At 37.0% G+C, this 25,057-nt stretch overlaps 1 protein-coding gene across 2 annotated transcripts in view; it reads right to left on the reverse strand.

Annotated features, from left to right (window-relative positions):
* MIPOL1 (mirror-image polydactyly 1) overlaps window positions 1-25,057 on the reverse strand; it is a 185,144-nt gene that overhangs the window by 130,140 nt on the left and 29,947 nt on the right. For both annotated transcript variants that reach the window (XM_063160344.1, XM_063160345.1), the window contains exons 4-7: window positions 24,208-24,287; window positions 7,277-7,463; window positions 4,835-4,970; window positions 3,787-3,892 (exon numbers count right to left, since the gene is read on the reverse strand). In XM_063160344.1, coding sequence (XP_063016414.1) covers window positions 3,787-3,892; window positions 4,835-4,970; window positions 7,277-7,463; window positions 24,208-24,287 — 509 coding nt within the window. The remainder of the gene's footprint in view (window positions 1-3,786; window positions 3,893-4,834; window positions 4,971-7,276; window positions 7,464-24,207; window positions 24,288-25,057) is intronic.

Raw genomic sequence — 25,057 nt, forward strand, 5'->3', positions numbered from 1 at the left:
TGGATATTTGTTTTTACTTTTGCTATTAAATCTATGGCATATGCATATTCAGTAATTATTTTTGAAGTTAATTTAGAAAACTTCAAATAATGTTCATTAATATTTCCACACCATATTCAAGAATTCCAAAATACCACGAATGTATATTCACAACATTTTCATAAAAACAGACCCGAAATAGGGACTTCATTATAGGTATATTGCCCTAGTTTCCAAGAGACTGAAAGTTGTATGATATATACCACCATGTTAGAAGCACTGCTTTCCTCTTTTTCCACACTGTATTTCCTATCATTACCTTGGTGTTTCAGAGAGCATCTACAGTTCTCAGGTAATAAAAATGGTGTGAAACCCCTAACAGAGCTGGACTCAACCTTGCTGAGCTGATGTTGATTTAAGAAAGTATTAAATTTTGGTAACATTATTATTAAGATACTGGCATAAAAAAAAAACCCAACTCATGGAACATCTGTTGCTACAGAAAGATTTAAGCATAAGTATTTTTATTTTATTTTTGTTCAGAATTATTCTTAGTCTCAATATATACTCTGATAGCAAAAAAAATATTCCAAGAGCTCCAGTTCTGATGTCAACTATCTTATCTTGCTGCAGTAATGGCACTGTGAGAACAGGGCTTTGATATTTTTTCCAGTCTATTACCACTATGCTCTATAACTCTCCCTTACACTCTACCAGCTCCTTCCTCTATAAGTTCACATATATATCCCCTGCATAATTCTTCCATTAGGAAAAAATGAAGTCGCTTACTTACTACATCCATCCAAAGTGAGATCTGGTCTTTCAGCTCGGTTTTTGAAGACTTACTCCCTTGCAATGCCTCCATCTTGATTTTCAGTCTGTCCTCAGAAGATGTATGCTCCTTCCCCTTTCCACTCCCACAGGTGACACCCATTCCCTTTTCTGTTCACTATATGAAAGCTCTGCACACCCAAATTTCAGATCTGGCTATTCTTCATACCTGCTTCCTATGTGGCGTTCCCTTTTTTGCTTACGCTATCCTGGGGTCTGTTCTTTTATGATGTGTGCTTCCCCGGCTTTTCCAGACATTGCCTCCACCTCTGTTCTTCTTCATGAGAGGGAGCAAAACTAACAGTAGCTTCTGACATTGGGTCAGAATGACACAAAATCCAACAGAAGAATAATGAATAAGCTACAGGAACCTGCGGTTACTATGTCCACCAGAAACAACAGTCTCTAATGACCAAAAGTCTGAAATCAAAACTTGAAATTCTCTAATTTTCTTTAGCCATAACTAGCTGACATAGAGAGAGGGATCCAAGGAAGTTTTAAAGTATGTTTTCAAGGCTAGCTAACAAAATTTAAAAATGAAAACATTCTGAAAATAAGTTATTTACTTCATACAGTATAATACTTTTCTTCCATCATATCTTCTGCTTTAATTCTACTTTTTCTTCTTTTCTCATGAAGCATTGCACAAATTTACCCTTTTTTCTTTACTTTTTCTTTGAACAATTTAAAAATCACAAAATGACCATCTTTAGATTATTTGTTTCTGTAGACTGTTGTAGCTTCATTTCAAAATGCTCCTTTGTCTTCACTTTTCAATTCTTTCCATGAGGTAAAACCTATCAATGAGGGTTACCTTTCAAAACAGAATTCTAATATTCCTCAAAGTAGATAACACTTTTATGGTGTACCTTTCTTATGTTCTTTACAATATAATTTTGTGGAGTCACTTACTTATCATAAAGTCAGTACTAAGTAATAATAAAAATGCAAACACCCATATTTACAAGCTTCACTATACCATGTGTTACACACAGCAGTAATTAAACATTAACTAGTAACCTGAAATTGCAGCAGCATGTGTTCTCCCTTCCTCAAAGAACTTAATGCAGGGGGATAAGTTTTTCCTTGAACACACCGTCTGTTCTTTATTAGGTTCTGCTTGTCCATTAGAACTATCCCCAAGGCTTTTATGAGAGAGACACACACAGGCTTCCACAAATCCAGTCTGGTTCACATAATTCCAGATTTTAAACCATTTATCCAAATTTGGTAACATTCTTAGAACTGTAAGACAGGAAGCAAAAAAGTGTGAAGTATTAACAATGCTTCCTTTTGGCAAACAGTTTAAGTAGTAAGGAGCCTCTTGCCCTCTCTCTTCAGCATTTAAAGGATTTTATACTTCCTGTACTCATAAAAGGAGAAAAAAAGGTTATTTTTTTAAAGGTCATTGTTATTTCACTATGTAGCTGTCTTTAAAATTTGGTTTATTCTTCCTTTAAAAACAGAATAAGCATGTTAAATTATTATTTCCATATTCATGCCACTCTGTTTTGAAGAAAAAAATATGCTTAGGACATCAATAGAAAGTTTAAGCAGTAGTGTAGGAAAACAACAATTTCCTAACAAGTATTTCAACCATATCCATAAAAATGAAACTATCTGTGTTTTTGACACACCTTTCTTTCCAGGTTTTAATGAGCAATGAACACCTCTACCAAAGAGAACCATGAACAGAGGTAAAAACACTGGGCAAATATCCAGGAACAAACACAAAACTTCATATTCAAGCCAAACAATCTGCGTTAGCTGGTGGATATAACAATGACACACGCATAGTGCAGATTTTTCTTTTGTGTGAAAATAAAGCAAGCAGTTATGTGAAATTAAATAAGAGTAAGAATTATGCCTGTTTTAATTTTTTTCCTAAGATGTTGATTGGATTTGACTTTCCCTTCCCCCACCAAGAAAATCTAGGAACTCTCTTTTCCATCTATAATATTCACACTATACCATATTCTCAGAAGTTTGTTATTAAGTGGAATGTCAGCCATCTGTTTTTCAGCTAGAGAGTTTATTATCTGCTCCATTTTCCTGAAGACAGTTACTCCTCCCTTTAGTACAAATATTTTGGGGACAGCTATTAGTACTATTAATACTCTATGAAGTGTGTGTGACCTATGAGGAAACAATTTTACCAAGCTAACACTTTCTTTCTGAACAAATGATTCCATGAATTTATAAAAGCACTCCCATTAATGTTTTTTAAACATCTTCATGAAAACCTGAGATTATTTTTCATCTAAGGGTACACTGGATACACAGTCACTTTTCAATAATAAGAATGCCCAGCTTTATTACATTAGCAGTTTCCACAAGCACAGAATACAAACTGTCTCCATGCTTGTATGTCTATCTAAAGGACAATTAACAACAAATATAAGCACATGCTCACTTTCAGATATAAACTTAAAAACCTTTCCTTCTGAGAATTCATATAAACTTCATTCACTGGATATATGCCATCATCTGACAAAAATTCATTTTAACTACCAAAAGAGCAGATTTTTCAAGAACAGCACAGGTCCCTGGTTGAGGTGAATGTGAGACTATCTCCAAACACGGAGAGGGGGTAGTATTGCTCTGAACCAGCTAAAACAATAAGTGGTATTTGAACTGCTGGTTGAAAGGTAGAGGCACTGGTAATCATTATTTCCCCTTGTTTGTTCAGGACCTTCCAACAAAACAAACAACCTTTTTGTGATTGGATTGACATGGTGTTAACAATGCATTTAATGCCCAAATCAGTATGAATACAGGTAAAGCTCCTACTAATACCAGTACCAGGATGTTAAAGCCATCTATTTTCTAAGCAACTCTAAACAGCCACACATAAAAAAAAAGTCAAATCTTCCCTCCTTTAGCAAATAAAGCTAACATTCACTAGGCCACGTCATATAGCAACCACAGGTACTGTATGAGCCATACAGCCATCTGTTAAACGCTTGCCTACTGTACCTGCAATCCTTTCTGCAATCTTGGCTTCTGTAGCTCTGTCTTGCAATTCTAAGTCCAGTTTCATTGTCTTCAGCTCCTTGTCCTTTTCAGCCAGCTTATCTTGAAGCTGAATTGAGCAAGTGGACAGTTAGATTCTTATCTGGTTGAAACTGTCAACAAGCAATTCAACCACAATAAAATTGCAAACAATGATTTCTCACCCCCAAAATACAAATACTAAGCGTTAAACCATTAGTTCAATTGATTATATTTACATGTTTAAAGAACAAATGTTAAGAATATGATTTTTAACATCTGGGCTACCTTGTCCCGTGAGACAAGCAGCAATGCACATGCCATTGTTTTTATTTGTGATTCTCTTCCTCAGGTATCACCAGCTGTAGTCCTTCGTGCTGAGGAAGTTCAGAATTGCACAGAATATAATGTAGGTTGTTGCATTAATAGCCTGTTTCCTACCAAGATACAGACATCACAGTCTGAAAAGACTGGTGTAAATGCATATTTTTCATATTCTTCATCAGATGGAAGACTGGTATTCTTTCACATACCAAGGCTTTTCTTTTAAAGGGTATTTACTAAATCCGTTCTTGGGCAGATATCTGAACTTGAATATTCAATGACACTTCATGGAATGACTAGAGACTGTTAGATTTGTTTAGGCACATGCAACCACAGCTAACACTTAAAGCAATGCAGTGTTCAAGGAAGATGGAATTTTCTCCCCTTCAATAAAGCTGAGCTATCAACGCACATTAATTGGATTCTATCCATGAAATCCTGGTCTAGTCTTTGGTCTTCATTGGTTTTCATCCAGGGTACAAGAATCTATGTCATTGATCAAAAAAGTCAGAGAGTAGGTTGGAGGGGTTTTTTTTTAATTCCAGAGAAATAGCTGTCAAGCAAATACTAAAAATCCAAAATTACAGGAAACTAGTGATTGGTGCACTAAAATAAATAACAAAACTAAATCAGGCACAGTTTAAAATGTATGTTTTGCAAGGCAATTATAAAAAAGCAAATATTCGTATCTTGAATATCTTAATTGTACCTTTTTATTTTTGGCCCTCAGAGTGTCCAATTCTTTTAAAAGGAATGCAGTTTCTGTTCTTCCACCTAAATCTTCAGCATCATTCCATGAGGATATAAATTCAGGGAGCATCCTGCTATCCTTTCTTTCTACACTGCTGCATTTTTGAAAGGGGAAAAAAAGAAATGAAAAATAATTAAAAAAACCGTTATTATTCCACCCCTCTGAAACAAAATGCAGAGAAATAAATTATCAAAACTTGTTAACAAACTTGTTAACCACTGCAAATGTATTAAATAGTCAGAAAAAATGGATGCCCTTCTGCCACTTCTTAAAGCTGTAATTCTGAAAAGAATCTGCAAATCTGGAATAGTAAATAAATATCCTACAGTACTAAGGCAAAAACCAGATGAATATAAATGGGCTATGAAGCCTATAAACAGCAAATGCTTAAGGAAAGCAAATACTAAAAACCATTGCTTAACACAGAGAAAAAAGTAATAAAACATTTGGGGATCAAAGTGATGCTCAGGTCTAAGCAAACCAAATTTTTTTGTAGAATGATTCCACAAGAAGTGATATGAGAATATCCATTAAAAAATCTAGGAATTCATCTTGAAGAAATCTGTAAAACGATGGTATGATTCTAAATATTATAACTGAAAACAGGAATTCCATACTGTATGCCACCTGAAGTTTTAAAATAACTTACTATCCATAGACAACTTAAACTAAGACAAGATTCAATGGCCAGAAAAATTCTCTCAAAGTAAGGCTCTCATAAAACTTCTTGAGTATCCATTGCTACTCACAGATCATTCAGACCTTGTTTGTAACATGGCAGCAAAATTAGTAAATGAATGATTAGAAAGGAACTAGCAAATATTTTTAATATTTGCTTTAAGCATTTTCTGGTTATACATTCCATTGCTAATAACCAATAAGAAGTAGCCACAGAAAAGCTATACCCTCTGAACTCCTGCTTCCACTGTAGACATTACTTTATTTGTGATTCTAGAAATCACATCCTAGAAATATAAAGAATGCTATCTATTGCTCCAAAGAGTCATTATCTTAGGCAGATAGTTGTCTGTACTCAGCCACCCTTTTTTCACCTGCTTCCACTGCATTTATTTTCTCCTCCCTTCTCCTTTAAACTAAAAATGATAAATCACATCGACAGTACCAGGACCACCATCTAAAACACAAATCAACACTAACTTAACATTTCCTAGATTTTTCTGTATCAAGAAATATTAACATATATTCTAATTAAAATCTATTTGGGCAAAGATAGGTTTTGGCATATAGCTTTAGGATCCTGCATATAACATACATGGAGCTGAGATGGTTCACCATGATGACTGCTGTGGGAGGTTAATCTTGGTGTTCCAGACAAGCCTGATTGTCAGAGGGACTGGCACCGGTGAAAGGTAAAATGAACAATTTTTGGGTGACTCTGTGCTGGGCTGTACCTAAGCAGTCTGGATTATACTTGGCATTTAGTGCAGGATGCATTGCCCTTACAGCAAATCTCAGCTGCTAATGCAAAAAGGCAAAAAGGAAAAAGTGTTAAGAATTGGGTTTGGCCCAAACAGTCACCATTAGATCATAATGAAGATAGCAAAACTGGGTGTAGAATCTGCTAGACAAGTGAGGAATCAGTGTATTTTCCAAAAGTATGTAATAGGGCTTTGCAGCCTTGATCCCATTTTCAAAAACAACTCTGACACTCTCAGTTGAAAATTAGTATTCAGACTGCCTAAGTCACTCAAAACTGGTAGCATGTTCCCTAACCAGTAAGCTAGTTAAAGGTGTAACTAGCCAGCTACTTATACCTTTGTACATTGGGTCACATATAGAATGAGTGTACATATTTCTTAAGACTGCTATAAAGGGCCACTGCTCAGTAAAAACACTAGTGATAAGAAATGACCAAAATTAATACACAATAAAATCTTCAGAGTCTATATTAAACTTTTCAATCATATTAGCCATCCTCAGATTCCTGTCACAGACTGCTACAAAATACTACAGCTTCTCATCTTCACTCTTCCAGCCTCATCTGGACTTCAGCCTGCTTTATTCCTGCTTCCTACTCATCACATTTCAGATGCTTGTTGTGTACAGCCACAGATACTACTAGGTTTTCAAGATCTGTTTTTTATTCTGTTCAATATGCACCTTCAAAATTGTCTGTAGAGATCACAATCATTGAAATACCCACAATGTGTGATATAAACCATGGCAGTGATCATGTGTTCTATGAGTGCTAAAGAATACAGAGGTGAAATGCTACATTCTACAAGGGAAGAAGGGCAGATAGGGTGACTCTAAATAAAAAGCTGACTTACTGATTGTCATGTGGGAAGCAAATTTCCCTATATTTACTCAAAAAACATGTGTATATTGTCAATAATTTGAATCTAGAAAATTATATAGAGGGATATTTCCTGGGTTTACCTTGATTCTTCAGAACCAGAATTACAGTCAGGTAGGAATCCTGCTCTTTGACTGCTTACTCGCAAATCTGAAAGTTTCGGTGCTTCAGTTTCTGCCTGGATAAAAAATCCTGTGTGTTTTTGAGAATTCTTATAAAACTGAAGTTCAGCACAAAAGTCTTCCTTTTTCTGATCCAAGATGCATGTTTCTAGTTGGGAAGAGAAGCAAACACATTTTTTCATTTGGATAATGAAGCACAAATTGAGATTTTTCATTTGAAAATTGCTTGTTATAAGAATATAATATAGTACTAGAAAGGAACAAGTGATTTAGTTTCAGATTCCCATCTTCTTTGTCCCTTCACTAAGGAGTGAGACCTGTTACCTACAGCATGGATGGATGTAGGTAGGAATTACAACCCATTTACTGGATTTTTCTCATGGAAACATGAAAAATTCATCATCATTTCCTAAGCCCTCCTCCCCCTTAAATGACTTCTTAAAATAATGCTGACTGTAGAAAATTATTTACCTGTCTCTTACAAAATTCAGCTCTACTATAGTGAGATATGATGAATTTCTGCTATAGAGAGGGAAATTTTTAGGTTATAACTAGACTCTTACTTATAGTGAGGTTCCTTTCAAACCCATTTTGGCTACAAAAGGAGTATCATCAAGCTGTAGTTAGTAACAACAAATTTAAAGCACCATTATTCACTCCTGGAGAGTGTGAGGTACAGGCTCATACAACTAAAGAACTTGAAGAATGCAAAGCAGAAATTGTGCCAAAGGGAAAAATTATCTGATTAAAATGTTGAGTGTGATAGCTAGTTCTCTTAGCTTGGCTACTAGATATTTTTAGGACATATTTCTGATATCAAGGCATTTAAATGAAAGAAAGATCCACATACCACGAATGCTCTTTCATAAAGTAAGAACAAGTACCTTTTAATTATAGAATTATATTAAAAAATGAGAAGGAAGCAGCCTAAAACCACTGGAAATGGAAAAAAGGTGCATATATTTTTCATTCTTTCATTTAGATTAGTAGAGAACAAACACTGGAGCTTTTGCTTATTTAATAAAGTTAGTGTTTCCAAACGTTTTGGATAAAATATAGGGCATATATTATTTGATCCACCTTATAACATCCTCCTCAAAAATAATAAGAAACTGTCTATACAGTTGAAATCAAGTAGAAATAGACCAAAATTACAAATCAATGACTATCATGAGGCCATCCTGCAGGTAAACACAGCTGTAAGCACAGTTTCCAAGTAAAAAATACTGAAAACTGTTTATCAAGTGTATTGCAACAGATTCCTAAAACTCTTTATCAAGTGTATTGCAACAGATTCCTCTTTCCTTTAATGAGGAAAGACACAAGATTTTAGGCAACAGCCCAAGGGCCCCAAGAGATGACTTGGGAATTGGCTGGAATCAGTTTAACAACTTCCAATATGGAGCTATGTGTTCCAACCTCCAGGAAAAAGTTATGGGACCCACTGCTCATCTGTATTCTCTGCATCCACTTCAGTACAAACTTACTTGAATCCACTCTAACCATTTCTGTAAACTGCAACCACTGATCTTTACACTAGATTAAACAACAATCAACAGAGTATCAGCATCTTTGTCTTTTGATAAGTACAATACTACTTTCAGTACTGTGACTGAAATATGTTCCTCATAACATTTCACACCTAGTGCAGAAAGAACACAAGACACAGCCACCTGGATTCTTCAAAACAAGCGTATGCTGTTTCCACTGGATTGAAATCCTGCAGGTTTTTGAGCAGATTTCCTCTGAAGTGCTGCTACATCTAAAAACTAGATTTGATGTCTTACTCCTCTTTATAGTAGGGAGCAAGGATCTCTAAAGAAATGTATGTTAAAAAAACCCCACCAAATATACTCCAAGAACCTGACTCAGTTTGGGAGTGATAATACATAAGGGCAAAACTTTGAATCCTTTCCAGTAAGTACTACCTGAAAACTAACCTAGTCTGAGTTTCCATACTTGAAAAGCATTTTATAGGGAGTTGTGTTTCCCATTTGATTTATATTATAAAGAACTTCCTATGAAATATCCTGTTCACTTCTCCTGTTTCAGATGCAGTGTCTGTATAAATGCAGTTGCAAATTATGCTCCAGGGGAGGTGCAATGCTTCACTTGCCATGACAACTTTTCCTCCTCCTCTCTAGGGCATCCACTTATTCTCTAAGCTATATATATATATGTGAAGTGCCTCAAGCAAAGTATGTCACACTCTATGGAAGAATTCAAGAACAATGTATATCTGTTGAAATAACCAGTGACAGTATTGCCAGGAAACTTTTCTCTTTGTTTAGCATCGTGGTACTCTACTTTGGCCCTATGAAAGTTGGAGAAGAAAAATCTCAAAATCTCACTTCAGAGAGCTAAGAACTTTAGATGATGTTTTAGGCTGCTTCTCTTCCCTCAGTATGAGAGAAAGTTTTTATTCTTTTCACAGTTCCTGTTTTGTTAATTTGCTCCTTTCATTCCAGCATTTAAGAAGAGACCACAGAAGAGTGACCGAAGTTGGCAGAGACCGCTGGAAATCACCTTGCTGGCACCTCCATCATTTGTAACAGGAAGTTGTCCCCAGCCACTTCCAGATCACCTGAGCCCTGCTGCTGTCCTTTCAGCAGATCATTAACATCACTGTAGTATTCCATGGGAACCTGGACCTTTGAACATGAGAGTTCTTCCAATTCTCTGAAGAAGGCCTCATCTACTTACTCAGCCCTCCTCCATGCCCCTCCCTGTTAGGAGAAGGATCAAGGCAAACATCACCTGGGTTCCCACACCCTGATCATCAAGCCTGGAGCCATACAGTCACATGCAACACTTCCCAGGCCACCCCCACAGTATCACTAATGCCTACAGGGAAGAGCAGCAGGGAGTAAGAGGGTCAGATGAGCATCAGCAGGCTTTCTGTAACATTCTGAATACGAGCTGTAAACAAGAAAAAAAGGTCCTCTAGATGACAGGTCAGTTCAAAAGGCAGATTTTTATTTTTAAGACCAGACTCATCATGACTGCATGATGAGGTAAATATCTGCATTAGCAGTTGTACTTCTGCTAAATCCTTAGGCCATGTCAAGATCCGTGTTTTTAACTGTAAACTACTGCAGCTAAAGAAAAAAAAAGAGAATTTAGAATAGTACTAGAACTGTGTTAGTATTTATAAATGCTAATGCTGCTTTTTTAGAAAACATACATCTGCAGGACGCCTTTTCATCCAGATTCAATTTCCTCAAGCACATGGGTAAGACTAAGTAGCATCACAGGAAGGCTGTAAGTGGCATTCATGGAAATATAAGGTGAAACACAGAGGATCTGTTTTTTCTCCAGTGGCTTTTAAGAGAGAAGATGATGGCAGCCTCTTCCACCCAAAACTGAAAGCACTCTGCCCAAGGGCATTAAGGTGAGAGGTTTTTACTCATTTAATAAAGCTGTAATTTTTTTTTAATCAGCATGCAAAAACTGTCAGTAGAATGCTTTGGGGAAGACATTTTGAACACTGTCAGATCAATGGACATAGGATTCAATTTATTTTTAAAACCACTTTATTCTTCATATAGCCCATGACCCTCACATCAAATAATTTAGGCTTTGGTACGTGGTAGCTTGTCTTGTTGCTAAACCAAGTGGCAATTTTAATACATGCACTTCAGTGCTTTTTTCATCATGCCTCCTGCAAATCGCATCGTGCACTAATTACCAATGCTGCAGAAACACACTGGGGAGTAAGTAGCATTTGCAATAATCAGGCTGCACAGGGAACATCAGAGAAAGGGTAAAACAGCCCTGCAAGCTTTGGAAAAAATTATGTAGATTTCATTAAGTGGTACCACCACTGCTGATTCTGGTTCTTGAGTATACTAAACAAATTTTTTTCTATATAAAATGGTACAAGTTCAGTAGCCCAGATTAATATTTCACTATAGGGAGAAACTGAACAGCTGATCTTCTGTATGTATTTATCTTGAATGAATAGCTTGTTCACATTGCGGGAAAGAAAAGCAAATGTTAAGAAGAAGGAATATGAAGACACCAGAATTAAATCTGGGAATTGATTGTGAGGGACGTAAGGGGAAGATAATGCTGTCATGGCTGGAAACAGTAAAGGCAGAACAGAATTCAATGTTGTTAAGCTAGGAGTGGTTGAAAAGTCAAGTAAAAACATTAAACACATCATACTGTGCAGACACCCACTATTCTCACAGCTTCTTCTGAGAAGCAGGGGATAAGCACCGAGATCAGGGAAAGCACAGCATTAGAGAATCCCACACCAACAGTGATAAATGCACAGAAGGTGCGGATTCAACTGGAAGACTGAAGAGGCAATAGCATCCCTTGTTACACCACTCAGCACATTCAGCTGTCCCATCATCCAGCAGAAACTGAGTGGACACCCCCTTCCCTCTGTCTTTCAGCACCCTACCAAAATGCACTGATCACGTCAGAGGTTTGCAGGGAATCTCCACAGGATGAGGGTAAAGGGAAAAAAACCAAAACCCAACGGAACATGCACACAGACTACGGATCTGGTTGCAGATAAGTATGGGGACACTAGAAGCTCCAGGTGCAGCAAATCAGCTTCAAGTGTAATAGGACTTACAGCTTGCTACCTATAGCTTATTGGTATCTGTTTTAAGCTGGCCTGTGACATGTACATAGTATGTTCTCATCTGTCTGCAAAAGACTGCATGAGTGAACCAACCCCTAGCAGGATGGCAGTAAGAGGCATAATAGGAAAAAGCAAAAGCAGAAAGGAAGAGAATGAGCCATAGACCCCCTGGCAGCAGGAGCAAAGATGACTGCAAATTCAGTAGCTACGACACTGTGACACTTTCAGATTAAATACATTTGAAAATATGTAGAACAAAACATTGTGCTGTATTTGAGGCAGTCAACCCCAATTAATAAAAGCCTCCAGAATTCCTCCTGTTAATCATAGAATGTTTTGGGTTGGACGAGACCCTAGAGATCATCTAGTTCCAATTTCGCTGCCCTAAGCAGGGAGGCCACCCATGAGACCATGTTGCCCACGGCCCCATGCAGCCTGGCCTTGAAAACTTCCTAGGACAGGGCACTCATAAATTCTCTAGACAACCTGTTGCAGTGCCTCATCACTCTGGTAAAGAATGTCTCCAAATATCTTACCTAAATCTGTCCTCTTTTAATTTGACACTCTTTCCCCTTGTCCTATCATCTACCTGTGTAAGAAATTGCTCTCCCTCTTTTTTTATAAGTCCCCTTCAAATACTGGAAAGTCTCAGTGATGTCTTCCCAGAGACTTCTCTTCTCAAGGCTGAAAACCCCCAGCTTTCTCAGCCTGTCTGTCCTCACAGGACTTGTTCTCCAGCCTTCTGATCATCTTCCTGGCCAAGTCTGGATTTGCTGCAACAGGCCCACACTTTTGTGCTGGGGTTCCCAGACTGGATGCAGTACTTCACATGGGGTCTCACAGGGGCAGAGCGGAAAGGTGCAATAATTTTCCTCAACTTGCTGGCCAGACTACTTTTGATGCAGTCCAGGATGCTGTTGGCTGTCTGGGCTGCAATCACATATTTTTTTCTTCTCAGTCTAAACAAAAACACAACTTCAATGTCTGTGAGGTTTTTTTTTGTTTGTATAATATCAAACATTTTGAATTTCAAAGACGAGGGAATATTCACTATCCAACAAAACTATCCATGCAAAGAGCCACCCTGGCCCTATGCAAAACTAACCTGTTTCCAATGGAATAATAGGACACATTTCCTATGGTTTAAAAGAACTTGATTTTGCCCCACTACAAATCACACCTCTACAACACTTGTTGCAATAGCTATTACTTTAGAATTTCACCTTCATTTCCACTTGACTAACTGCTATTCTTTATCGTTGACTTTCAAATTATCTAATATTTTTCCTACAATAATAAGACTAAAAATGTAGCCTGACGGCCACTAAATTTTCAAGCCATGCAAATGAAATTAGTACTATGGCCGAATATTCCTTTTTGAGCTGAAAATGATGAGTCAACCATTTTGTCAAAAGACAAACATTCATTCACTAAGCTATTTAACTACTGGAACTTCTACCAAACAGAATGACTGTGAAAGACTTAGACTGTTCCACAGTTTGCCCTTTACTGAATGATTAAAAGGCATAAATCCTGAAAATGAGTAGGAACTGAAATTCAAGGCTTTTGTAGGCATAAATATGCAAAGAAAGAAAATGAGTCTGTTGGAAGAAATCTGATCCTATTGTCTGACATTAATGATAAGAGATGGTTTAGATCTTATGCATTTTCAGAATGCCTGTATTTTCCTTTTTCATTCATATTTGAGCTAATACAGATGCAATATACATGCATATATCAAAGGTGCTCATTACTTTTGACTAATTTCCTTACTGGTTTATTTTTCCCATGACCTACAAAAAAATTCAGAGTTAATCCTAAAAAAGGTGCTGTACCTAGTTTTCAAGAAAGTAATTCCTATTTCAGGAAACAATTACAAAAGGTCAGTAATAAAAGGTCCATAATACATGCTTTCTCCAAAACAAGCAACATGAAAAAGTGAAGCTTTATTGTCTTTGGACTTACTACAGATTTACTTATGTTAGCAATTATTTAGGCCTCTTCAGTGCAATGCAGTATACTGAGACCAAGAGTAACTAAGAGCAAATGGCTGTCCCATCATAATGCAGTTTCCTGATGTTTAAAGAAAACAGCAAGCTTCAAGTTATTTAGTATTCAAGATTATTCAGTAGGACTCTAAGATCTCACTAAATCACTTCTGTAGCATGGAAGAATGGCAGTCATAGGAAACTGATAACAAGCAAAGACTGAGCTCAGAGTAGATTCGTAAAACAAAGCTAATTCCTTTTATTTCTCTGTGCTCTGCCCAGCCAAAGTACTATGTAAAAAGCCAAAGTACCTGCCAAATCCTTGGCAATAGCAAAGAGGAAATCACAACATAGATGCATTGTCCATTCAGTGCCCCAACTATACATGACCATGGGCTCTGCAAAAAGCATCATGGGTCAGCTCATAAGGATGGGGACTATCAAATTACATTTAAGTAACTCTTACTCATAAAGGTCCTGGATTTATCTCTGAGATAGTGTATCTCCTCTCACTTTAAGATACACAAGACAGATATTCATTGAAATAAGACTTGGAAAGAACATTTTTATACAAACTCTTAGAGATGTTTTTTAGGAGATGCGTAAGTGCTGTGATAGTAATTTTAAAGCCATTGGGACTAAGGCACAGAGCGATGAAGTAACTGCATTGAGGTCATTGAGCAAGCTATGTGTCCTGGTTCCAGCCGGGACAGGCTTTATTTTTGCAGTAGACAGGAGGGTGCACGGCCAGCACACAGAATTTACTCTATACCAACTCACACCATTGCCAGGGGCAGGGGAAAGGAACTCTCCCAGGGAGAAGAGATTCCTTCTGGGCTTGAAAACGTGACAGAGGGAGCTGTCAGGTATTGCCTATTTAAGGGGGAAGGGATGGTTGGGGGACTGGGGGTGTGGTTTCTGTGTGAATCGTTTCTTTTCTTATTCCCTCTGTCATTAGTATTGTTGCTGTTACTGCTCAGTTTCTTATCTCATTGCTGTACCCAGTAAATTGCTCTTATCTCAACCCATGATCTTTGCTTTTCCGGCCTCAAATTGGAGGGTGGAGAGGGAGTGGCACATGGTTTTAATGGAAGAATTAATTGGAGAATACCGTTCCTAAACCAAGACAGCTGTAATTGGAGCCCAGTGTGAGGCATGAAGGGTTGAGATTCAACAGATCTGCCCAGAGCAGGTTAGAAACAAATTTGATCAAAGTATTTGTTGTATTAGGTCCAGAGGCAATGCTCACAATGTTGCCTGGGCTGTTCAAATGGGTATTATTATATATAACCATGTATATATTCCCATATATGCTCCTCACTAGGATCTTTTTCAGAGCAGGGAGAGGGATCAGGATCCCTTTGTTGCTGTACTGTGGGATATCAGCTTATGACAAGACAACATCAAGGACAATGAAAGTAATTTGGGATGTGTACTCAGTGTTTCTCTCCTATCCTTACTCAGGTACTGCCTCTGGGGGTCCATTAATAATGATACCCAGTCTGTGGGAAGAACAGGGGGGATGACTTTCCCTAGCTTTTCACCCCCTTTTCCTCCTTCAGACCTGTTAAAACAACTTTTGACAACTTTTAATTCCTGCTGGATGTTAAGGAAAGCATATTTTTGTTGCTAAGTCTGCCACTTCTCCTCAGTGCAGTCTACACCATATTTAGAGTCAGGACAGAGATTTCTTGGGAGGTCATTCAGAGATCTGCCCTGAGGGTGGATGGTCACGAGTGGCATAGAATATGGGAGAGAATGGGCCTATTTTTGGGAAAATTCTCTGCTCCAATGGTTTGGCAGTTCACCCCTGAACCAATACAAGACCCTGTTTAAAGTGACAGAATGCTGCACTGTGAGGAAAATGCTGTGGCAACTCCAGAGAGGAGCAATTTATTGCAGAGTGCTGGGCCCTGGCTACTCTTTACTGGACACAGCTCAGTACTAGAGAACACCCTCCAGGGGAGGAGTAGAAAAGCAGACCTACAGGCACCATGGCATCATTGCAGCTGAACCAGGGGAACAACCGTGCCAGTAGCAGTTGCCCCTACACAGAAGAAGAAATTCAAGACCAAATCAGTTTTCTTAGTGAGGAATAAAGAGGAAACAGGGCCCACAGAACAGAAGAAAGAGGCAGGGCCAGAGATAACCACCTGATCCCTATTACCTCAGGAGAGGGTATTTTGAGGACCCAAAAGAGCATCATTGGGTTTTTGGGATAGCTGCTGTGGAGACAGAAGAAATTAGACAGCTGAATACCTTTCCTGGTGTCTCAGAAGACTCTGTTCTTTGAGTGTCAGCAGGCCTAAGTAGGCTTGAATAGGAAACCCCAATTGCCCAGGGATTTTGGAAATCATCACTAACAGGCCTGAAGGCAAAAATTTTGGATTATCAGGTGGAAAATGTCTGGATCCCAGCAATGACAGGGTTAATTTTTGTAGTAGCCAGGAAGGGACATAGCCAGGACACAGACATTATTCTATACCACCTCACCTCATGACGACTCTTTTCTGGGAAGATGGGGTGCCATCTGGTCCACAAAATGTGTTGGAGGGAGCCATCCAGTACTGACCATTACTGGGGCAAAAGGGTGGTCTATTATTGAGTGTGCTGTGGTGTGTGTTTTTCTCCCAAATTGTCTCTCTTCCTATACCCTCTGTCATTAGTATTTTTGCTGTTATTGTTCATTTTCTTATCTCATTGCTGCTCCCATTAATTTGCTTTTCTCTGAACCTGTGATCTTTACCTTTTGTGGCTCCAGTTGGAGGAGTGGCGGGGAGCTGCATGAGGTTTTAGTGGTGTGCTGAACTGGAGAATACCATTGCTAAACCATGACACCATAACAGAAGGAGAAACTGCAGAAGTCGAAGGCGCTGGATCCACACTGCATCTTGGAGCCTGTACTACCTCAGTGATGGCCCTCCCTGCTCTTTTCTCCTGCTCAGAGATGTCAAATTCTACTCTTTTCTGTTAGAGATGTTTTAGAAACTAATATCTACTGTACGTAAAGAAAAGAATACTACTTATGAATGGCTAACTCACATTTACAGAATAAAAAAAAATAGTATTAATTGTAAATAACTAAAATAGTATCCTTTGACACTTCTTTATGGTGATAATTTTAATTCACATGACAGGTTAGGTTACAGTATTTGTATACTGGAAGACAGTTGTGCAATGTACAATATAAAAAAACTTCCTGTAATTTCAATATTAGGCAGAATAAAGGAAATGGCCTTTTAAAAATTATATTAAGTATCATTCTAATGCAAAGAACTTCCAAACAATTCAAACTTTTTTAGAAGTCAGTCAGGTGAACGCAACAATGCAATTCAAAAATTGATCTCTGGCTACAGCTAAGCATTTAAGTTGTCCAAAAACAAAACAACTCAGAAGTTTAATGGTTCGTGCATTTTTTAATTCCTTAAAGAGAACAGTGAATCCTGTTTTAGCAACATAAGTTGGGGGGACATCTGTGTTATTTTGAATGCTTCTGTATTCACCTGTACTTGTGTGGAACCCTGGCAACACCCTTCATAAAGAAATAAATTGAGAAAGAGATTAAAAACAGTTGGCAGTTATTCTGGCAAAGGCAATTTTTTACAATTCTCCAAGGATTCTGATTATTTTAGTAACGATGTTCCTTCGCCCGACTCCCTCACTAAGTCTTTTGTCCTCCTCTTCTGCATCTAAACAGCAATTGTGTACAAACTGTTGAATATTTAAAATGGAAAAATGCTACTCAGTCTTTAATATATGTGGCAAATCATTATATTGGTATTCACTGCAGTTAATCGTGATGCATTTATTAATGTGTAAATATCAGACATTTCCTTTGGCATTCCACTCTCCGTTTGCAATTCATTAACATACTGTTATTTTAAAATATTAGTCTCTAAGAAGACACCAGATTTTCATTGGACTGGTCTCACAGTTGAAAAAGCATTTTTATATTCTGAATGCATCAAAACAGCAGAATCACTAGGCAGTCAGTAAGTGGGATTCACTGAAACACAATGTTAGTTCTAATGGATGGATGATTGTGTTTGGTCTTCAGAAACTTTGAAGTATAGGTAAGTCTTGATCACACAAATTAATAAATCCTAAAGCTGGAGTTAACAATAACCATTACACCCAAATTCTGCAGCTTAGCCCAGCCAATTTTTCAAAAGGTCAGGTTGTGAACTGGAGAAGATCAGGGAGGTCCACCGCATAGCTTTGTTGCCAGGCATCTCTCGTCTGGATTGTTGCAGGCATTTATTAGTATTCGTCAGCAGACTCAACAAAGCAAACAAGAAATTCAAGCACGAATAATAAAATGAAATGCTGCTATATAACCCTTTGTCATTCAGCAAATATGGGACTTTTTAGCTACATTGTTCCTAAACCTGGGTTACTACTTTAATTTTTCTCCACAGTGCTGACTGAATGAGTATGCATGTGTGTTAAATGCAGAGCTCCCTTAACAACTGCAGGACTGCCATTTAATCTGTTGGTAGATGGACCATTTCCTGTGGGAACTCCAGCTATGATTTCCAGATCCACCAAATAAATCTCAGATTAAGATTCCAAATGAAACCTGCCTTTGGCAGATAAAAAATGTCAAGATGGATATAAACAGTAAAATTATAAATTATCTAGGTGTTGCACGATGACTTGATGTGCGTTTTTTGTTTACACTTTCCCTGATATCACAACTATACAAGGCATTCATCAAATGTCACACTTTCATAATACTGGAGGCATCATTAAAACTGTTTGGCTAAGGACCTTGAAGTGTTTAAGCAGTAGCTCAAAAGTATATTTGTGCAAAGTAGAAGAATAAATTTACATATCAGCAGCAGCTCATAAGGGATGGGTAAATATTCTGTTTATCTCTCATTGTAATTCAGGTTAGTTTAAATACAGGGTTTCAGGATATCATTACAGCCTATATGGAGTCATTACATAATTTCCAAACATAGTGTCTGCTGGAGTTTTACTAAGCATGCTGTGTTTATGTTTTCTAAACCAACTAAAAACAAAGTAAACCCTCCCACCCCATTTGTCTTTTGCTATTGTCATATCAGACAATTGCTTTTCACATATAACCCCCTTCCATTATCTAAATCTTAATGATCCAGAACTCCCTTTTATCTAGGCAGGGTCATGTTTCCCCGTGCCCATTAATTATAGTGAAAATTCTCTTATCCAAATGTACTCAACCTCCCCTACCACACACAAACAATTAAAGCTTTGCTGAATTGAGAGTTCTAAACAAAATCCCAGGAAACTACAGCTTTAGAAGTAAAGAAAAATATCGCAGTTTTAAGTGTCTGACATAAAAGAAAGATCACTCTGCATAAAGTAGCTGTAAGACACCTTGCCCCCGCACCCTTTACTCCAGTAGTGTTCTACTAAAGACGCAGGTGAACCCACAAATAAGAGTCGGCAACGCACTCTCTGAAGAACCTTTTTATAATAATTTAAAAATATTTTTGCTCTGAACTTAAGCCTCACTCTACCTGTTATAAAAATAGAAGTAATGAAGGTTTCTAAAGAAGAAAATAACCAAATACCTCTTGCACTTGTGCAAGGTCTTCTAAAGTTCCTTCTGAAGCACTACTTAAAAATTACTGTGGTAGTAAGTGCTGTTCTCTCTGAAGTACATTTCAAGACATTCTGAAGTTAGCTGCACTCATACTTTACACACTTAAGATTCAAAGTGCAATACTTCAAGGTGTGCATTCTCCCCATCCTTAGCGCTTGCAGCCCTCAGAGCAGATAAGGCCCTACACGTTTTGAGTGTACCATAAAGGGTTCAACAAAATCATATTCACAACACTGCAGTGAGTCAGGCAAGTACTGGATATCTAGTTGTGCTTCTGATGAGGAGTCTTTCTGCATGCAGTCTGGCTAAAAATGTGCTGTATTCTGCCACTCAAAATGTACAAGGAAAGAAATGGAATGGAAAAAGAATAGATGCGAATTTATATGCATGAAGGCATTATATTTACAGGAAAGACCAAGCCGTATTGGATGATTTTTCAGTTATCATTAAGTCATTCTTATCTTCTAAGTTATGTCATACTATTCCTTCTTCTTCCATGGCAGAGGTTTTCTTCATCCTCCATGCTTAATGTTGTTCAACAGTGACTACCCTCTCAGCCTCTTTTCAGCCTTCTACATCATTCAGAGAACCTTGCAACTACTCTTGGCACTTTGCAAGGGGATCTGACAGCACACAGTGAGTTTGATGCTGAAAGCACAGCACACAGCACACTGATCAGCTGAGCCATGTGGGTGTAGAGGACGCTGTCTCTCTGCATATCGTGTAGATTTTTCTGCATACAAACCACCCTTGCAATATTCAGGCCTTCTTTCTTTTCCAAGAAAACATCACTTTGTTGCTAAAATTGGTAGGAGAGGGAGAACAGGCTCACAGTATCTCCTGTTGAGGCATGTAAAAGAAGAAAGAGACTTCACTATGACAAGTATGCTTAATTTTGCTTCTGTTATAGCCTTGAAAGAGGGGCTTTAGATTTACTTTAGAGTGTTTACAGTTGCAGTGGGTACATTCTGGAGAAATGGGCAGCAGCACCTTTACCATTAGCTGCTTTTTTACCAACTAGAGCATTTACAGCACCATATTACTCTGGAGGCTTTCTTTAACCATTCATCTTGGTGTGTGTCAAACTCACACAATAGGAATTCCAGACAAAAAAGTCCTTGCCATTAATACTGCAAAAACAAATCTACAAAAAAGCACATTAAAACCATTACACAACTAGAAGAGTTTTCTACTTGTAATAAGACAGTCAAAGTTACACAAAAAGATGATTTATTTTACTTAACCTTTGCACGTGACTACATTTCCTCAATTACCATGAATGTAAAACACCCCAAAAACCTACAGCTCACCACCAGATAGAACACCTCCATCACAAATTTCCCTGCATAAGCTGATTCTGCAGTTCTGTTCCAATCTACATTACCACGGCTCTTTAAAGCTAGTCTCCTCTGAACTAGTTTCCAGACATGCAATTTTGAAGTATATTTACAAGCTGCAAGCATTCTTTTAAAGATACATGGAAAGTGCCTATATGGATCATAACTAAAGTTGCCATCAAATTCTGAGAAGTGAAATTGGTTCACTGACATACAATATATGCTTCAAGTAATGGCTTAGTAATATATACATATTTATTTCTGTGCTTGAAAAACATAATAACCACCTTTTAAGAAAGCAAACAACTTCATCATTAAAATAATCAATCTGTTAATTTGTCTTAGGAATTCGCAAATAAAAATTATACAATGATTTTAATTCTGGAGTCAGCAAAACTCTAATTTTGTTCTCAAAACAGACCAAACAACACTTAAAATTCTAAGCCTTCTCCTAATTTCTGCCCTATCCTTAAAGCCTGGATGCTCCTAAATATGACATAAGCCAAAACATCACAAGAGTTAAAGACTCTATAATACAGAAGTATAGCTGCACCTAATTAAACGTGGTACATGAGTCAAATAAGACACAAATTTAACTCCAGCATTTGCACACTCACCACTTTCCAATCCTGGTAATGCTTCTGAAAAAGTGCCATATCAAGTCCTAAACATATATGTAAGAAGAGAAACCACCCAGTTTCAGGTTGCCTCTTGTGTTTTCACAGAATTAATGTTTGCATAGTTCCCATCATGCATGGAAACCCTACTGAAGTAACAAGTCTTGCCCCAATGCAATGTGCTTCCCCACACCCACCATCACTGCAATGCAAAGATAGGCACCTATTTGCCAATGCAAGTTTATTTTCATAATTGAATACTATTCTAGGCTGTCTAGCTTGGATTCTGAATATTTTTCATTTCTAAGTAGCACAGTCCGCACTGGCCTGCTGCCAATGTTCCTGGTACATTCTCTCAAGTATCATTAGAGCGAAATGAAAAAAGGCATTAACCTTCTATTAAAAACTAGAGAAAGAGTACATTTAAACTAGATACAAACACAAAATAACGAACCTTGCACCCAAACTGTTCTTTAATTGTTCCTAATAGAACAGAACAGTGACAAAGTCTTCAATCCACACAGAAATACTATACTCTAAACAACTCGGAAAGTTAAAAAGAAAATCTCACCTTTCAAACACTTCAGATACACTCCTCTTAAACACTACCTTCCTTTCAAGTATTTTATTTTATAACATTGATTAACAGGTTACACATTATCCCACATAACCACCATAAACCTACCACTTTGCATCTGTTTTTTTCTATTTCTTAAAATTTTCGTTGCTTGACTGAATTTTCATCTAGTCAGATAAATTTAATGTTGTATTTGCTTTACCATCCTTATTTGTTGACAAATAATGTAATCTCCAATATTTCAGTATGCTAATAAAATGTTTAAATTATTAAACATTATAGGGTTATTCTAAACCCAGCTTTTAAACTTCCAAGTTACAAGAAAGGAAAATCTAAATACAGTACAGTACCAACTGCACAAAGGAAATATGTGAAGATGACAGAGCAAGCAGGAGACAAAATAGTACACTCATCAGCACACACATTTACACAGAAAAGGAGAAATTGCTGTGCTTAAGTAATACAATGAGAAAATGCACTAGAATATCTACTAAGCTTACATATTATGTTGCTGAAATTGACCTATTATCTTTATGATAAGTGAATGTAATTTAGCTGTTAATACCCAAATTAAATTCTAAGAAAAAAAACTTTCTCATCCACACCAGTATGATGACAAATTTACCCATAATCCCTTTTTCTAATTTTGCCAGGAGCAAAAGCACAAAGAATTACATGACTTATTAATGATTATGCTAAATAAAAGTGTATAAATTTTACTTTTATTTATATAACAACTTCTGTTGGACACATGAAGTGTTAGCTTGGAAGAAGCAGCTGTCTAAACAGCACAAAATATTGACTTAATGCATCAGAAAAATAATACACATGAAAGTCAGTAGCTACTCAGTTTCAAAAATATCTCTGAGCAGTAGCAGAACATAATTTCTTGCAATTAGACAGAATATATTTCACAGAGAATCAGTTTCATTTGCCTACTTTGGAAAACTTAACCTTTTGAACCATTCTTAGGGTATGCTGACCCCTAAAGGTCTAAACATACTAAACCTGATTAAGCCATTACATGTTTAAATTGTCAGAATACAATTCTCCACCAACTTACACCACCATTAATGTTTTTGTTTACAGAGTGTATGATTCAAAAAACTTTTGAACTTCACTCAGTAACACCTCAAAATGCCATAAATTAAAAGGGGTTTATAAGTAGTTTATTTTACAGAATAATATAGGTAGAAATTCCTTTACATATGAAAGAAAAGTATCACCTACAAAATGAAGCATTTCTTCTTTCTTCTAAATAGACTCTCCATGAGAAATTTGACATTTATTACCTTTTGAGAGAGAATATATAGCATAAAACTCAAAAAAAAGGAAATGTACAAGAAGCTATGAGGCTCTGATATAGAGAGAAATTTAGATGTTGACACACCTAATCCATTTTGGATTTTTTAACCTACACAGAGTCACTTACTAGCAAAAATCCACTCTCAAGTGAGGATCTCTTTTTTATGTCTTTCCCTTCCTTCTACCAGTCACAATTTAGTCACAAGCTACTTCTAAAAATTCTCTTCTACAAAGTCAGTCAGTCAGTCAGTCATGAATGTACTCTCAAATTCAGTGGTTTTTTTTCCCCTTAGGTTTCTGTCATGAAACACAGAAGAATGTATCTGAGAACAATTATGTCTGGTCAATCAACTAAAAATAAAAAAAGGTACTTGCATCCTGATGAAGATGAAAACTCCACCAACTGGGGAAGCTCCAAGTTAACCAAGGTCACCTTTATCTCCAAGCCTTACCTTACTGTTTAAATTCAGTTGAGCTACTAATGAGAAACTCATTAATATTAGTAGATGGCTTAATCATACCCAAGCCAGGTGTGAACAGCCAAGAAAATTTCTTTAAGACAGATTTTCAGATTTATTGCTAACAACAAAAAAAAAAAAAGTTGGAAAGTAAAGTGCAATGTACAGACTAAGAATTTAAACAAGTCTTCTGAAAGTTGTACAGAAACATTTTCAATAATCCAGAAAATAAAGGTGAAGCTTTGTATTCATGTAGCTGCTCTCCAGTTACTCAAAGTTCTTTTAAGGAGCAGTATGTGGTTATTGGTTTTTTTCTTTTCTTCCAAAGTCAGTCATATATCAGCAAGAACAAACACACTCCAGTCACTGCCTAGCACTAGTATAACACCTAAGGTTCCTTATTAATATCTTGAAAGTCCCTACCTTTTGACCAGTTCTCCATTTGTTCCTCTGAACTTGTTTGATCTGGCACTGAGTCCAGTTTTTGCTTGAAGGTTTCAGAGCTAAAATAAAACAAACTCTAGATAAATAAACTTGAAACAATATAATACACCTATACTTTGCCTTCATTTGACAGAAAATTTACAAAACAAATTATTTTAAATATTTATAGCAGCACAATGAAGTCTGCATACTTTAACAGCCAGGGAAAAATTATATTTCTCAGTAAAATATTTTTTCTTCACTCATCTAATTTTTATAATTGTTTGGTTCAGCTTTCTGTTGCATGTGATGTCTTTGTTGAAATATTTATTAGTTTGGTTTTTTCTTCTAGAGTCTGGTCTTGGAAGTACACATTACTGAGCACAGCCCAAATCACACCAAGCAGTCCTGCTGCAGACAACAAGACTGCTCCCTTTGGCAGTTATTACAGACAGTGGCATGTGCTTCACTTCACAGCATTCTTTCTCTACTTTTAATTTCCTAGATAAAATACAGGTAAAGTGGTCTATGACCACTCCAACTCTGAAGTTCTTTCTGAACAGCTAAATAATGCATCCCAATATTTGCATGCACAATGCTTCAGACTATGGTTAATTACATAGTTGCAATATTTCATATAATCAAAGATCTTCAAGAAGAAACCTCCAATAAGACTTACAATAAAATGCTATGTCTACCATGAATTATTTTGAGTGTTAAAATATATGCTCTCTTATGTGCTAAAAATTTAGTTATACTAAGTATCGCAAGGAAATCTAAATAAGTTTGTAATCTTGGTAACATAGTAAGCTTATCACAAATTGTATTACTTACTCACGCACCTTTTTAA

This window comes from Melospiza melodia, chromosome 6 (genome assembly GCF_035770615.1).
Source record: "Melospiza melodia melodia isolate bMelMel2 chromosome 6, bMelMel2.pri, whole genome shotgun sequence".
NCBI classification, from domain to species: domain Eukaryota; kingdom Metazoa; phylum Chordata; class Aves; order Passeriformes; family Passerellidae; genus Melospiza; species Melospiza melodia.